The 16,044-nt window shown below is 42.5% G+C and overlaps 1 protein-coding gene across 1 annotated transcript in view; it reads right to left on the bottom strand.

The window, feature by feature from the left end:
* Nucleotides 1-16,044, bottom strand: part of PPP1R12A (protein phosphatase 1 regulatory subunit 12A) — a 154,818-nt gene that overhangs the window by 31,063 nt on the left and 107,711 nt on the right. Inside the window, 7 exon segments of the mRNA XM_048499848.1 lie at nucleotides 3,810-3,826; nucleotides 5,297-5,362; nucleotides 7,024-7,142; nucleotides 8,132-8,186; nucleotides 8,189-8,299; nucleotides 8,414-8,611; nucleotides 9,982-10,072. Coding sequence (XP_048355805.1) covers nucleotides 3,810-3,826; nucleotides 5,297-5,362; nucleotides 7,024-7,142; nucleotides 8,132-8,186; nucleotides 8,189-8,299; nucleotides 8,414-8,611; nucleotides 9,982-10,072 — 657 coding nt within the window.

Raw genomic sequence — 16,044 nt, 5'->3', positions numbered from 1 at the left:
TTGCCCCAATGTGCTGTTTTGTTGTTTGGGGCGGGGGGGGGGGAGGCTCATGGGTCAGGGAAAGCAGGCAGAGATGGGGTGGAATTTCTCCCACCAATGGCTGGGGGTTTGTCATCAGATATTCCATCCCTTAGCCAATTATGTATAAAGATGACAGTTTTCCCCCACCCACTGAAGTATGAAATGTATATAATTTTTTATTTTATTCAATTGTACCCTGGCCTCCCTCTGACTCACTTAGGAAGCTTAGGATCTGAAAAACTCTTAGTTAGCATATGTCTGAACATGGCACACAAGAGGCTGATATAAATTCTCATCACAAATTTATACTTCTCTTATCCAGAAATGTCAAATCAGACTGCCAGGGCAGATAATTAGTCACAAGAAGATAGATGTTTTGTTCTACAACAGCTGTTTGTAACTGTTAAGAGATATCACTTGGCTGTCACATAAGCTACTTTGACATACAATTTCTAAAGTCTGTGGAAGCAGGAACATACATATGGATTCCAATTAACCTTCTTTTATACTTGATAAAGATTACCCCCTCCCCTTTTTGTTGAAACTGGTTCTCTCAGGAAATGATCACCAGTTCACTTTCTTAATTCAGGATCTTTCCTGAATCTCATACAACTCTCTGTCTTCCACTTTAGCTGCCATTCCCAACTGCTACTCTCGTGGGTCAACAGTAGAATCCTTTTTTTAAAAACCCTGTCCACCAGGGTTCTCAGATATGTATAAAGAATTAACAGTTGTCTTTTACAGTGGTATTTTTTCACTCCATTTTAAACAATGGTTGTTTTATTATGCATATATTTTTATATTCTTCCGTTACTGCTATACTAGCACTAAAGTAGCTTGAAATTGGAAAAGTCTTGCAATAAAAAATGGAAATTGACTTATACAAAACTTAATTCAATCATTACAATGCTGGTAGGCAACTGCTTCCACACAGATGGGCTCCACAACACTGTCTTCGACATTTGCATCTAGTGATAGCTCTAAAGGAATATTAGAAGAAAAGTTTCTTTCCATGCCAGGATTAGAAGCTTACAGAAGTATATGAAATGGCAAAACCCCACATCACCGTTGCAAACCCCCACATCACCGCTGCACCACTGCTAAATGACTGTGGCTTAGAGCAGATGGTTATGGAACCAACCCGGGGAGAGGTGATCCTAGATCTAATTCTATGTGGGACCCAGGACCTGGTGCAGGAAGTCAGTGTTGTTGAGCCGATAGGGAACAGCAACCACAATGCTGTCAGATTCAGTATCTCTGCATGCGAACAAGTGGCAACTACTAATGTAGTTACATTCGCCTTCAGAAAGGGAAGTTTCTCAAAGATGAGGGGGATAGTGCGCAGGAAGCTGAAAGGGAAAATCAAGAGAGTCAAAACTGTCCAAGATGCTTGGAGGTTGTTTAAAAACACAGTAATAAAAGCTCAGCTGGAATGTGTTCCGCAGGCTAGGAAAGGCAGCGCCCAGTCCAAAAGAAAGCCACCATGGTTAACAAGAGAGGTTGAGGAAATTATCAGGAAAAAAAAAATGTCTTTTAGAAAATGGAAGTCCAGTTCTGACTGATTAAGAAGGAATATGAGAGGGAACACAAATGGTGGCAAAAGAGAAGCAAGTTAGCTGTAAGGGAGGCAAAAAAGGATTATGAGGAACGCATGGCTGCGAACATCAAGACCAACAACAAACAGTTCTTCAAGTATATCAAAAGTAGGAAGCCAGATAGGGAAGCGGTAGGCCCGTTAGATGACAAAGGAACAAAGGGTGCGATAAAAGATAACAGGGAAATTGCAGAGAAGCTGAATGAATTCTTTGCATCTGTCTTCACCCAAGAGAGGTGAGGAAAATTCCTGCACCTGAACCATGCTTCTTAGGAGGCGAATCTGAGGAACTAGTGAAGATAGTGGTAGACAAGGAAGAAGTTCTGGCAGCCACTGATAGACTAAATGCTACCAAATCCCCTGGCCCAGATTGCATTCACCCAAGAGTTCTTAAAGAGCTCAAGCATGAAATTGCTGATCTTCTCACTTTAATATGCAACTTATCCCTGAAATCAGGCTCCATCCCTGAAGACTAGAAGATGGCCAATGTCACACCAATCTTTAAGAAAGGATCTAGGGGGGACCCAGGAAATTACAGGCCAGCCAGTTTGACATCTGTTCCTGGTAAATTAGTAGAATCTATCATTACAGATAAAATTATAAAACATGTAGAAAAGCAAAACCTGCTGAGAAAGAGTCAGCATGGCTTTTGCAGAGGCAAATCCTGCTTACAAACTTACTAGAGTTCTTTGAGGGTGTAAACAGGCATGTGGATAAGGGGGAACCAGTGGACATTGTCTACTTGGATTTCCAAAAGGCTTTTGACAAAGTTCCTCACCAGAGACTATTGAGAAAACTCAGCAATCAAGGAATAAGAGGGGAAGTCCTCCTATGGATTAAAAACTGGTTGAGAAACAGGAAGCAAAGAGTGGGTGTAAATGGGAAATTCTCACAATGGAGAGATGTAAGGAGTGGTGGGTCCTGCGGATCCGTTTTGGGACCAGTGCTCTTTAACCTATTCATAAATGACCTGGAAGTAGGGGTGGGTAGCGTGGTGGCCAAGTTTGCAGATGATACCAAATTATGTAGGGTGGAGAGAACCACAAAGGATTGCAAAGAGGTCCTAGCGGACCTTGATAAATTAGGTGAGTGGGCTAAGAAATGGCAAATGCAGGTCAATGTAGCAAAATGTAAAGTGATGCACATAGGGGCAAAAAATCCAAACTTCACATACACGCTACAGGGGTCAGTGCTATCAGTCACAGACCAGGAAAGGGATTTGGGCGTCTTAGTTGATAGTTCCATGGGAATGTCAACTCAATGCATGGCAGCTGTGAAAAAGGCAAACTCTATGCTGGGGATCATTAGGAAAGGAATTGATAATAAAACTGCCAAGATTGTCATGCCCTTATATAAAGCAGTGGTGCGACCACACTTGAAGTACTGTGTTCAGTTCTGGTCGCCACATTTCAGAAAGGATACTGAAGCGATAGAAAAAGTGCAGAGAAGGGCAACGAGGATGATTGAGGGACTGGAGCACCTTCCTTATGAGGACAGGCTGCAGCGTTTGGGACTCTTTAGTTTGGAGAGGAGACGTCTGAGGGGGGATATGATTGAAGTCTATAAAATTATGCATAGGGTAGAAAATGTTGACAGAGAGAAATTTTTTTCTCTTTCTCACAATACTAGAACCAGGGGGCATACATTGAAAATGCTGGGGGGAAGAATTAGGACTAATAAAAGGAAACACTTCTTCACGCAACGTGTGATTGGTGTTTGGAATATGCTGCCACAGGAGGTGATGATGGCCACTAACCTGGATAGCTTTAAAAGGGGCTTGGACAGATTTATGGAGGAGAAGTCGATTTATGGCTACCAATCTTGATCCTCTTTGATCTGAGATGGCAAATTCCTTAGCAGACCAGGTGCTCGGGAGCAACAGCTGCAGAAGGCCATTGCTTTCACCTTCTGCATGTGAGCTCCCAAAGGCACCTGGTGGGCCACTGCGAGTAGCAGAGAGCTGGACTAGATGGACTCTGGTCTGATCCAGCAGGGTAGTTCTTATGTTCTTATGTTGCTATGTAAACTTCTGTAAATGTAATATTTATCTGAAAGGTTTGGCTGGCAGTGGATTCCGGTTTGTGTTTATTTTTTCCCATAAGCATACTGAATAGCTCATGTCATAAAGTACTAATACAATGTTAAAAATTATATTGTATATCTTTAAAAAAATCTGAACTGTAAAAACACATACCTTGAAAAGCTTTCACCCTGAAAAAGAAATAGAACAACTTTTAGACAACTGTATCTGTGTTACAGGACTAGGCAACCAGTAAACAAATTCCTGCAGAACAGCAAAACGGTAACTGGCAGTCTTAAAGAGTTACTCCAATCTAAGCCCACTGAAATTAATCACACTCCAGTCTAAGCCATTCATATCAATGGGTTTTGACTAGAGTAACTCTGCCTAGGAGTGCACTGTCTATGTCTTTCAGATGCATTCCGATCACATATATTACTTAAGTAATTTTAGAAGTGACAACAAATTAGATCTCAGAATACATCTGATGGAAATCTGGTGATCCAAGGAGAGACTGCCAAGACATCTACAACATCAACAAGTGCCTCATGTCTCTTCCATGTAGAAAACTTGTTTGCCATGAAGAGGGAAGATTATGCTCGAGCTAAACAGTCTAAAAACTCTTTGGTTAACAAAACTAGAACTCTGCAGACCAGTTCTGACATCCTGAGAGGTTTTCAGGAGCAGGGGTAATGTGATGGCCAGGAGAGGGGTGGCATGCAAGGGAAGGGGAGGGGTCCCGGCATCTGGACATGCCCACCCACTCTAGCGGAGGGAGAAAAGGGGGAGGGATGGCATGCAAGGGAAGGGGAGGAAGGGGAGGGAGGGAAGGGGGGCATGCAAGGGAGGGAGGTATAGCTGCAGTAGAGGTATATGATTCATTCCCCCTCAATGGTCAAGGCCATTAGAAAAAGACTAAAAGGTGCTCTTTTCCTATGTGTTTGACATCCAATTCTATATACCTTTTTGAGGTAGTAAGGCCACCACAGGGTTGTTTTTCTTATGTCAGTTTTACACTAGATTGTTATTTTATTTCCATCACATGGTGAGAATGAATATCCACCCCATCAAAGGGAAAAAAATCACAAGAAACTTGTGTTTCCAGTAAAGAAAGGGTAAATACTAATAAGCTCATTCCAATAACATATTCACTATTGAAACAACCATGATAAAGATAGCACTCTGGTAACAGTACACAATCAAATGTAAATAGGACAGCAGTTAGTGTTCCATAGGGTGAGGATAAAAAGTCATATCCAGTAGCTAAACAGGACAGATCATCTGCTGTATGGAATAGGCAGGGTAAGCTTATGCATAGAGTTTACAACAGCCAGTTTCCAAAGTTAAGATCTTTGACTATACGGGCATGCATTGTTTTATTATCAAATGCAAGAGTTCTTCTCACTGCATGAATGAGACACAGAATGGGAGACTGTTGAGATGAACAGTCAAGTTAATACATGGATCAGAAAAGTGGTGAACAGAATTGACCATTGAAAAGAACTATATTTATGGGCAATTCTAATGAAGTCATCATGCTTGTAAACCTTTTTTTAAAAAAACTTTACGGTTGAAAATGGGGGGGGGGATTTTATGTTATAAATGCAAATATATATCATAGGAAAATGTACTTTAGGAAACAAAAAGAATTTAACAATTACCTGTGCTTCTTTTTTATTTGTTCCCTCCTCTGAGTCAGACTGATGCTCTTGCTCATTTTCATCACTCTGGAGAAGAAAAGTCATTTAAAGGATTTGCATACTAGTATCTGTTTTAAACAAAGGAAAAACTTCCCAGTCTTCAGGTACTATTTTTACAAGGCAAAAAGTATGAAAAGAAAAGACCTCACTAGCTGATCTCAACAGTGCTCCTCTTAATCTGGAGGTTTTAATGAATATCATACTAAGAAGAAGAAGGAGAAGGAGAAGACGGAGAAGGAGGAGGAGAAGGAGAAGGAGAAGGAGGAGAAGGAGAAAAAGAAGAGGAGGAGGAGAAGGAGGAGGAGAAGGAGGAGGAGAAGAATAAATTTTCATTGTAATCATTATTATCAGTGATAATTCTGTGCAATTTTTTTCTGGGGTGCATCAAGACTTTTTAGAAAGTGGGTGGGGCCAGGTGGGCCTTTAGCCCAGCAAGTCTTTTGATTGACTATTTGAGATTTAATTGGTTGTGCAGATTTTTAAAAAATTATTATTATGAATGGATTTATTCACTTTCTTCCCTAAAAGGTTCAGGGTGGTTTCCATCATTCTATACAATCATACATAAAACATTATAAATGTTGCTCTGGAAACAGCTGCTACCCCCAGCACATGGATCTACATAGTTGTCCGGGAGCGGGGGCCCACCCCTCCCCGGACTTGCCGCTGCCGCCGCCTCCGCCGTCTTCGGCCCGGCCAGCGGGGGCCCACCCCTCCCCGGACTTGCCGCTGCCGCCGCCTCCGCCGTCTTCGGCCCGGCCAGCCTCCCCCCAGGGCTCGGGCGGGCCACCCCCGTCGTCGCCCGCTCGGCCGCGGGGCCGAGAAGCGCGGCGCCCTGCGCGGCGACGGATGGAGGAGGCGGGGAGTCCCTCCGTCGACGCCGAGGCGGCTCCGGCGCCGCCGACGGAACTCGGCCGCCCCGGCCCTGGACTGAGGCTGGGGAGGGAGGAGGCGAGCCTGCCGGGGCGGCCGGGGCCTCGCCTCCGGCCGGCGGACACTGCGGCCGAGATCCCCGGGGCCGCCGCTGGGGGTTCTGCCGGCCTGACGCTCCCCGGACGGGAGCAGTCGCGGCCGGCCGCTCCGCAGGCAGGCGGCGCTGGAGGAGGCGGCGTCCCGGCCTCACAGCTGGTGCCGGGCCGAGCCCGATGGTCGGGAGGAAGGCGTGGCTGGAGAAGGGAGGGGTTTTCAAGAACAGAGCAGGGTGGGGAGGGGATAAAAGGAGAGGAACGAGGACACCTGGGGAAGAGTTGTTGTGGCTGTGGGAAAGGGAAGGACGGAGACAGGAGACCGGAGGCTGGAGGAGAAGCAGGGAGAGGTTGGGAAGAAGACACAGGGGTTAGTGGAGGAGGAGAATAGCAGGCAGGGAAGAGAAGTGGCTAGAGGAAGGGAGTCCTGTGCTGTGAACAGGCTCTCCTCTTGGCTGCTTAGTCTGGGCTGGAGGGCTGGAGGAAGGGAGCCCTGTGGTGTGAACAGGCTCTCCTCTTGACTGCCTAGTCTGGGCTGGATAGCCTGGGGTGTATTAGGGCACCCAATTTGAACCACCCCACACGACCAGGGGTGAGGCCGGGAGGTACCAACGCCCGGGAAGGGATAGGTGGGACGGCAACCGGGTACCCCTTTTGGTACCCTGGAGGGGGACCCCGACATCCACACTGCTGTTTTTGGCCCACGCGGAATCCACCTAATGCTGTGTGAGTCCAAAAAGAAACTCCAGTTGATCTTCGTTTTTCTCTTGGCCGCCTTCTTTCCCTTATTGATTTGGTCTGTGACTTATCTTCCTCTTTTTCTTCTTCTTTCTTTCCAGCTTCTATTCAAATATACATGTTTTATCTTTTAATAAAGTCTAGAACACATCCCTTATGCTATAATACATTTTCTATTGAGACTCCTAAAAGAAGGCACATAGAATCCAGTTTTATGAACCAAATGCCTTAAATATTTTGGAATATAAAAAACGGAGTTTAAGGCCACTATTATCTTTTATGCATTATTTTGTTATTCTAGTTTAAGTTCAGCCAATCTAATTAGAATTCACAATGCGTTAATCTTGATTTTTAAAAGCCTAATATCTCTATGAGTTAGAACATCTTCAAACATATTGGCAAAACATCCAAAGCATATATATTCCTGTAAATACTTGTTTAGCCAGAAGCATCTAGAGTTCAGCATGCAACCGACCACTTTGGACAAAAAGATTTGTTTAATTATATTTTGCCCTCCGGTGATGCATTTAAAATGGCAATATTCATATCATGGAAAGGATCCCCCTGCAAAAAAACTAGCTTCAAATACTGAATCAGCAAATCAAGTCTGAACTCCCAGATTTTGATTGTTTAACTCCAAAATTCTTTTAGTAATTTGTACAAGGATGATGAAGCAGGGCCGCCCAAGCATATAACATTGCTATCATGCACTTTATCATGGTTTACCATTGAAATAACATAAGAAATCACAAAATCCAGGTACTTGTGTATTTCACCGCTCCAGTCTTCAGAGCTGAAAAATGAATCTATATTAAGGAAAAGCAAGGTTCTCACACGACCATACTTATTAAAATGTTTAGCTTAACTCAAAATTAAAATTAAACACCAGTAGGATTATGGAATTTAAAAAACAACAAGATGCACTTGCCCTACAGATGGAAACAACCATTCTAAGAGAAACATTTTGAAGTAATACTGATGCTAGGAGTGGTGATAGTACAAGACGACTGCTATTTGTTTTACATATTACTAGTTGAGAACTATCATAGCAACATTTAAACTGACTGTGAAGGAAGTAATAGAGAAGCCTTACCCCTCTCACTTTCCTTTGTTCCACTCCTGGAATAGCTTAGAAGTTGATTATGCTCTAATAAAGGCTGTTTGGTCTGTTTAATTGGCTTGAAGAGAGCGAACTTGAAGAGGTGGTGATTGAAGGCGTTGATGAAGTAGTTGAAGATGGAGTTCTATAACGATGATATGGCTATTTAACAGGAACAAAATGACAAACCATTTTTTTCAAATTTTAGGAAGCATGTTAATATGGATATTTAATTACATAAACCACTCACTACCATAAAACAAAAGTATCCAATACCTCCTCAATGGTTCGTGGGTATCTTTGCCTATAATCATCATCTTTCGTTTCCAATTCCTTTTTTTCTTCCTGTTTTTCCTTGTCTTGTTTTTCTTTTTCCTCCTTTTCTTTTTCTTCATTCTCTTGTTCTCTAGGTCGGGTAGCCCGACTTCTACCAATAGTTTTTTCAGCTTCCTGAAGATCAGTCAGTGTTACACCCTGTAGAAGAACCATGCCCCAAAGCATAACATTATTATCTACCATCCAATGTGACATATACTGACTGGCATTAAAACAAAATGTATTAAAAGTAAACATATTTTTTTAAAAAAAGAACTGGTAATAAAATAGGTGCTGGTGACACTTAACAGCACTAAGTTAACATTTAACATTAGCACACCTTCTCAAACTGTGTTATGAACTCAGGTACAGATACCAGAGTATACACATGCAAAAATAGCTGCAATGCAGTTGTGGCAGATGGGAAAGGAATGGGCAACCACCAGTGTATTTTAACAGAAAAGAGTTGTTTTTATGAATGTGCTCTTTTCAATTCTGGAGATGTGAAAGCACAACCCGAGGAGGACAGCCAGGCTGGTCTGCAGTGGAACAGCTAGATTCAAGTCCAATAGCACCTCAGAAAACAACAAAAATTTGGAGTTGTACGTTTTTCAGAGTCAATGCTTCTTTCACCAAATAAATATCTGAAATTCTATTGGACGTGAATCTAAGTTCAGGGGTCAAACTATAGGACACCTTGGACCCATTTCATACATTAACCTGCTTTAAGAAAAACAGGCAGGAGAGCAGAAGGCACATTTTCAACATTCAGCTAAAGTTCAAAGAATAAGCATAGAAAAAACCTAAGTTTAAACTTCCGTTCAATTGCTCTCTGGACATATAATATATATAATATAATGACAACACTGAAATAAACACAAATTAAGAGTGCCAGTGGATGCTTTTTAGTAGATGAAAGCCTTAAGACATTAATTCCAATAAATTTTCTATATCAGCATATCTGACGCTATGGATACAAAAAGCAAAAGCTTCATGGAAGGAGAAGTGGTGATATCAATATTTACATATACTTTATAAGTTCCTGGAGAGGAATCCAAGGGAATCTATTAGAAGGAATCAAAAACACATTCTCCACAAAAAGGAATGAGCAAACATCCCAACTCAGACAATGTCTATAGTACTCTAAATGCTAAAACTATTTCCCACAGACCAATTATTCTTTACTCATTACAGACAATGATCTGAGACTGGATAGATTTGCCTGAAACCTTCCAACTTTTGATTCATGAAGATATTGGCTCACATGTCAATATCAACTACTAAACCACATCAGCTTCCAACTTCTAACTACAGAATCCGCACTGCGCAAGGACACTGCAGAAAGATGCCTGATTAGCAAATAGTTCCAGATGATGGAGAAAAACCTAGAGAGGTCTTGTTTGCCCCAATGACCTTCTAACAAGATAGGCGAGACAACATTAAGATCTATCACAGCAAAATAGTTACAGATGTAACTATCAACAATGCTAATATATGATTTCTGAATCTGATGTATAAGGCCAGCATACCTGTGTGGATCTTCTGGACTGCCTTGCTTGTCTTGATCTAGCTTTTCTTTGGGATTCAGATTCTTCATCCCGAACTGGAGTGAGGTATGATCTAAAGAATTAAAATTCACCAGTTAGCAGTAAATGTAAAAAGTAACTATTTTTGAGTGGGGTGAGGGGGTGGGGAGACACACACACAAAAACTATCCTAGAATTTTTTTAAAAAAATTACATGGCATCACATTTCACAGCACGTCAAATTGAAGGCAAGAAAAACATTTTGTAGCACTGTACTGAAGGTATGTACACTGACATTTCCAGCAGCATAATTCTATTACAATATTAATTCAATACACTAGTCTAAGGATCAGCAACTGGCAGCCTCAAGAATACTCCAAGCCTCTGTGGAGGTATGATCTGCCTCACTCAAAAGCATGCATGAAGCTTGCAGAGGCCAACTACTGGACTTGGTGGCAGTGTACAAGTGGAAAAGATAACACTCCTACTCTGGAATTCCAATCACTTCCTCAACAAGATACAACAGTAAAGCAGTACACTTTTAGAAAAGACTGCTTAAAAGGCACTTTTAAAAAAAGGTTTTTAGTTAATGGCAGCAGAAGTCTTTTTTGTGATGATATTGTCCCTTGATTATATGGATTATGTGTTTTAATTGGTGTTAGTTGTTTTTGGAAGTCATAGGTTTCCTCTGATCGAAGCAGAAGGACAAGCTGGATTTTAATACAGATAATACAACCAATACTGACAGCTAAATGTTTTACTGACAATCCATTTTAAAAAAACTTGTAATGCCTTGACCAAAACCTGGGGCCTGACACACAGCTCCCCATTCTGGGACAGATAATTCAGGTAATGGTTGCAAATCAATTCCAGGTCTTTCTCAATGATTCACTTGCTCTACACTCATTCCAGTCCAGCTTCATGCCAGGCGACAAGGCACAAATAACAATTTAGTAGCTTTTGAATGTAGACAGGGTACAATGTTCCTTTGTTATTATTTCTCTCTCTCTCTCTCTCTCTCTCTCTCTCTCTCTCTCTGTGTGTGTGTGTGTGTGTGTGTGTGTGTGTGTGTGTGTGTGTGTGTGTGTGTGTGTGTGTGTGTGTGTGTGTGTGTGTGTGTGTGTGTGTGTGTGTGTGTGTGTGTGTGTTTTCAAACAGTTGACAATTCCCACCTTGGAGATAGAACTAGGTATATGACTTAGTTTAGTTTAAGTGGTTGCTTATGATCTATTTTTCTTTAACAACTGTAAGGGGATGGATGAGGGCCAATAAATTGAAGCTCAGTCCAGACATGACCAATGTGCTGTCGGAAAAGCTGCTTAAGGACAGAAGAGCCAGCCTGTGCTTGAGGCTGAACTTTCTGTGAAGGAGCAAGTTCATAACTTGGGGATGCTATTAGAACCTGGCCTTGACAAATACAAACTGTATGGCACATAGCACTTTTTATCAGCTGTAGCTGGTTCACCAGCTGTAGTGGTTCTTTACAGTGGACCATGCTCAGACCACATTCAAATTATATTACTGTAATGCATTCTGTATGGGACTACTTGGTTAGGGAACTTCAATTGGTTCAAAATGTGGTGGTGACACTACTGTTAGGAGTTAGTTGTGGAGATCATACCACCCCCATCCTACATGATCAGAAGTCATCTGGTTGTTTTATTGATTACCCCAAAGTATATCAAGAAGATGGACAAAAACTGTAAGAGGAAATGCTGGAAATGTAAAGAAGTGGATGGCTCTTTTTACCATTTAAGTTAACATTTTGGAAGGCATTCACGCAAAAATATAGAAAATTTTAAAAATCAAATTTGTTATAGATGCTAAGATTATGTTATCAGGCATATTACCAAAATATTCAAAAAAAAATCTTAGAAGAAATGTTCCAGTGCTTGACAACAGTGGCCAGAGAAATATTTGTAACAAAATGAAAGGCAGAAGAATGTCAAAGTCAAGAGAACTGGAAAATAAAGAAACAGAATATGCAGCAATGGCAAAATTAACAAACTTTGTGAATAAGAGACCAAATAATTCCAAGACAAATGGAAAATGTATAATTGTAATGAATTATTAATGTTTTTATTAATCTATTTTGGACCAGTAGAATTTATATCAAAACAGACAGTATGGGTAACTGTTTTCAGATTTTCATAATATATACATAATTTTGTCTCCTCTCGGTCTTTAAAATGGTAATTATGATAAGATTTTGTTTTCTTTTTCTGTTATATTAATTTATATCAATGAAAAATAGAAGATTAAATAGTTTTATCTTACAGTAGAGGGGCCCGGCCAAGCGTTGCTGTGGCAATTGTCCTTCTCATCATAGTCCACAACCCACACAGATGTCCATGCAGGTCCAATGATCTGCAGCATAGTCTTTTGGGGTGGTCAAATGGAATCCCTCTTTCCCTTTTCAATTCACATTGTTATATGGTGGGGTCTTGTTTTTTTAGTATAAGGTAACCTTTCCCATTCCACAACGGAACTGTCCAGAGTGCAAATCTCACTGTCCATGAGGCTGGTTGACACGCACAGTCCTGGCTTGGGTAAGGCAGAACTGGGGCAAGCAGGCTATCCCAGTCAGGCAGCAGAGGCAGGAGGGTGAAGTTCAGATGCGAGGCCAGCTCCCTGGGTTCAACTAGCGACCATATATGCAAAAGCCCAGACCAGTACTGTTGGTTTACTTACCCAGTTTCTTAGAAGAAAAAGGCAAACTCCAGCTAACTTTTAGTAAAAGAGAGCTGTGGCGAATATGGGTGAGGAAGTGGGTAAGTGGTGGTTGGATGTGAGGGAGGGCAGAGGTATGTGAGGATGAGCTGGATGTGTATGAGAGTATGTGTGTTGTGTGGTAGCAGTGGGTGAGGCACAGAGAGTGAAAGTTATCTGCGTGTGAGGGGGGGAACCCCACCTGACGTCTCAGTCTCGGTTGTTTTGGGTAGTAGTTATTATGCTAGATAGTGAATTTGTTATATTACTGGTAGTTGTAGGTAGTGTTATTGTAGCAGTGATGAGATGCTGCTTAATCAGTTATGATTTAGTTATGATACTGACACTACAATGAACGACATAGAGTTGAGTCCCAAGTGGCTCTGTAATTTTGCTTGAATTTGATTATATTATGGAAAGTCACCACCTGGGTTTAATTATACTGTCAATCATGATGTCACTTTGTTTTTTGCTGTCTGATGTTATCTTATTATGATGTTAAGATGTTACGATTGTTCTTATGCTATTTTGTTGTTCTTAATAAACCTCCCTATGGATATAATGTTGAAATATAAAGTGCTGTCGCTATGCAACATTATTATATTGGATATGTTTCTTTGATTATTATTGATATTTGATATCTGAAATATTGTTTATTGTTGTCACCTAATATTTGACTATAGGTGCCATGTTTACAATGTTGTATTGTTCTATCATGATTGCTGATGTTTTGATATTTTGTAATACTGCTTATTGTTGTTTGTATTATGTGTGTTGTACACCGCCCTGAGCCCCTTCCGAGGAGGAGGTATAGAAATTAAATTACCATACCATACCACATGGCAAAGTGTGTATGTGTTTCACTTCCACTCGTATTACCTAACAGTATTACCTATTTACTGTTTTCACTGCTCATCTCTGCTCCATCTGAAAGCGAGAACATTCTAAGCCCTCATACCAAGCCCTCAGGCCACAGACAAGCTGCATGAACATTCTAAGGGTAACAGTTAAACACAGCAAGTTTCATGGCCTGGTGCGCCAGGAAAAAGATGTTTTACCTGGCTCAGGTATGGACTTTCGGCGATTTGAAGGTCCGATTACCTTCCCGCAACAGGGAGGAACGTCATGTGAAAATTTGGGGGTGATCCGTCCAGCCGTTTCGGCGTTAGGGCATGACTAACAAAGTCACTGTTAGCTTTTTATATATATAGATTGTGTGTTTGGTGGGCTAGCACACAGAGCATACAGTAGTCATGTGGCTCTCTACAGGCAGTGGACTGAAGACAGTTTTAATGAATTAAATTAATTTTCAAGTTAGGCTTACAGGAAGAAGGATTCATAAACATTTCTAATGCAATTATGTTCCTGGTAATTCCAGTCTATGTCCACTTTAGTCAATGGGCTTAGACTGAAGGTACACAGTTGGTTTACCAATGAATGACAATGTTTCAGAAGCATGTCAGGTCAATAAACTGAGCAATGATAAAAGATCTGAATGATCTAGAAAAGAATCTGTCAAGCAACCAAACAGAAGAGTTCCAAAATCCACTTCTAGTATAAACAATATGAACATATTGGGTGCTGTGTGGTTTCCGGGCTGTATGGCCGTGTTCTAGCAGCATTCTCTCCTGCTAGAACACGGCCATACAGCCCGGAAACCACACAGCACCCAAGTGATTCCGGCCGTGAAAGCCTTCGACAATAATATGAACATAGTATACCACTTCAACTAAAAAAATCTGTGGAATATTATTTTCTTAGTATATTAATGTGACTGATAGTTTGTTGGCAATCAACTTCAGTTAAGTAGGATATACTGAAGTTTTTTCCATCCCTTCCAGTCTGGTTTCCGTGCTGGGCATGGGACAGAGACTGTTCTCGTTGCCGCAACAGATACGCTCCTTATGCAGCTTGACCGAGGCGGATCGGGGCTGCTAGTTTTGTTAGATCTTACCGCAGCGTTTGATGTGGTCGATCACGATTTTTGGCCCACCGCCTGGCCGCTTCCGGGGTGCGGGGCACTGTCCTTCAGTGGATTGTCTAGTTTCTCCGGGACTGGAGTCAGCAAGTGTGGTGCAGGGATCAAGCCTCCTGGAAGTGCCCGCTCTATTGCGGTGTACCCCAGGGGCGTTATTATCCCCGCTGTTATTTAACATCTATATGCGACCACTTGCTCAGCTAATATGGAGATTTGGGCTGATTTGTCATCAGTACGCTGACGACACTCAGCTCATTCTGTTGATGGAGGGGGGAGCAGTTGCCGCCCCTGCAGTTCTACAGCATTGTTTGGAGGCAGTCGCTGGTTGGTTGCAGCAGAGCAGGTTAAAACTGAATCCATCGAAGACGGAGATCCTCTGGCTTGGCCATGGGGGGGAGGCTGGGGATTTCCAGCCGCCAGTGTGGGAGGGGGCCACTTTGGCGCCGGCCTCCTCTGTTCGCAGCCTGGGGGGTCCACCTGGATTCGTCTCTTTCAATGGAGACCCAGGTGGCCCTTACAACCCGAACTGCATTTTTCCATCTTCGTCAGGCCCGGCAGTTGGCCCCCTTCCTCTGTCAGGCAGACCTGGCCACTGTGATCCATGCAACGGTCACCTCCAGGTTAGACTATTGTAACTCGCTCTACGCGGGCCTTCCCTTGCGTTTGATTCGGAAATTGAAACTTGTCCAACATGCAGCGGCACGTTTGATCACAGGGGGCGCCTTTCGAGATCACATTCAGCCTGTGTTGCGCCAGCTGCATTGGCTCCCGTTGGATTCTGAATCATCTTCAAGGTGTGGGTTTTGATCTTTAAGGCCTTACGTAGCCTGGGACCCCCGTACCTTCGGGACCGCGTTACCCCATATGTCCCTACTCGGCCTCTGCGCTCACCAGAGGCCAATTTGCTGGTGGTTCCCAGCCCCTCAATGATGTGGCTGGCCTCCACGTGGAACAGGCCTTTATGGCCCTGGCCCCAGCCTGGTGGAACACTCTTCCTCCAACTGTCCGGGTCCTGCGGGATCTTGGTGAGTTCCGAAGGGCCTGAAAGACTGAATTGTTCCATCGGGCCTTTGGAGTGACCAGCTGCTGAGTGTGGTGCCCCCTTTTTGCCCTTCTACATCTGGGTAGCCCTTTTATGGAGGGGCCCAGCCATTCCCCCCTTTCTTTGGGGAGGGTTCTTAAAAAATGGGTCTATAGGGTGCCTTTTATTGTATTAACTGCTGTTTTAATGGAATTTTAATAAGTTTTTAATGAATATATTGTGTTGATTCATGTTGTACACCGCCCAGAGCCCTTGGGGATAGGGCGATATAAAAATCTAAACAATAAATAAATAAATGAATAAATAAAAACTCCAGCTATATAACTGCTACTCAGGC

The sequence above is a fragment of the Sphaerodactylus townsendi genome, linkage group LG06, assembly GCF_021028975.2.
Source record: "Sphaerodactylus townsendi isolate TG3544 linkage group LG06, MPM_Stown_v2.3, whole genome shotgun sequence".
In the NCBI taxonomy this organism is placed as follows: Eukaryota; Metazoa; Chordata; class Lepidosauria; order Squamata; family Sphaerodactylidae; genus Sphaerodactylus; species Sphaerodactylus townsendi.
Note: the sequence above shows the minus strand (reverse complement) of the source record. Positions and strands in the feature narration are given on the sequence as shown.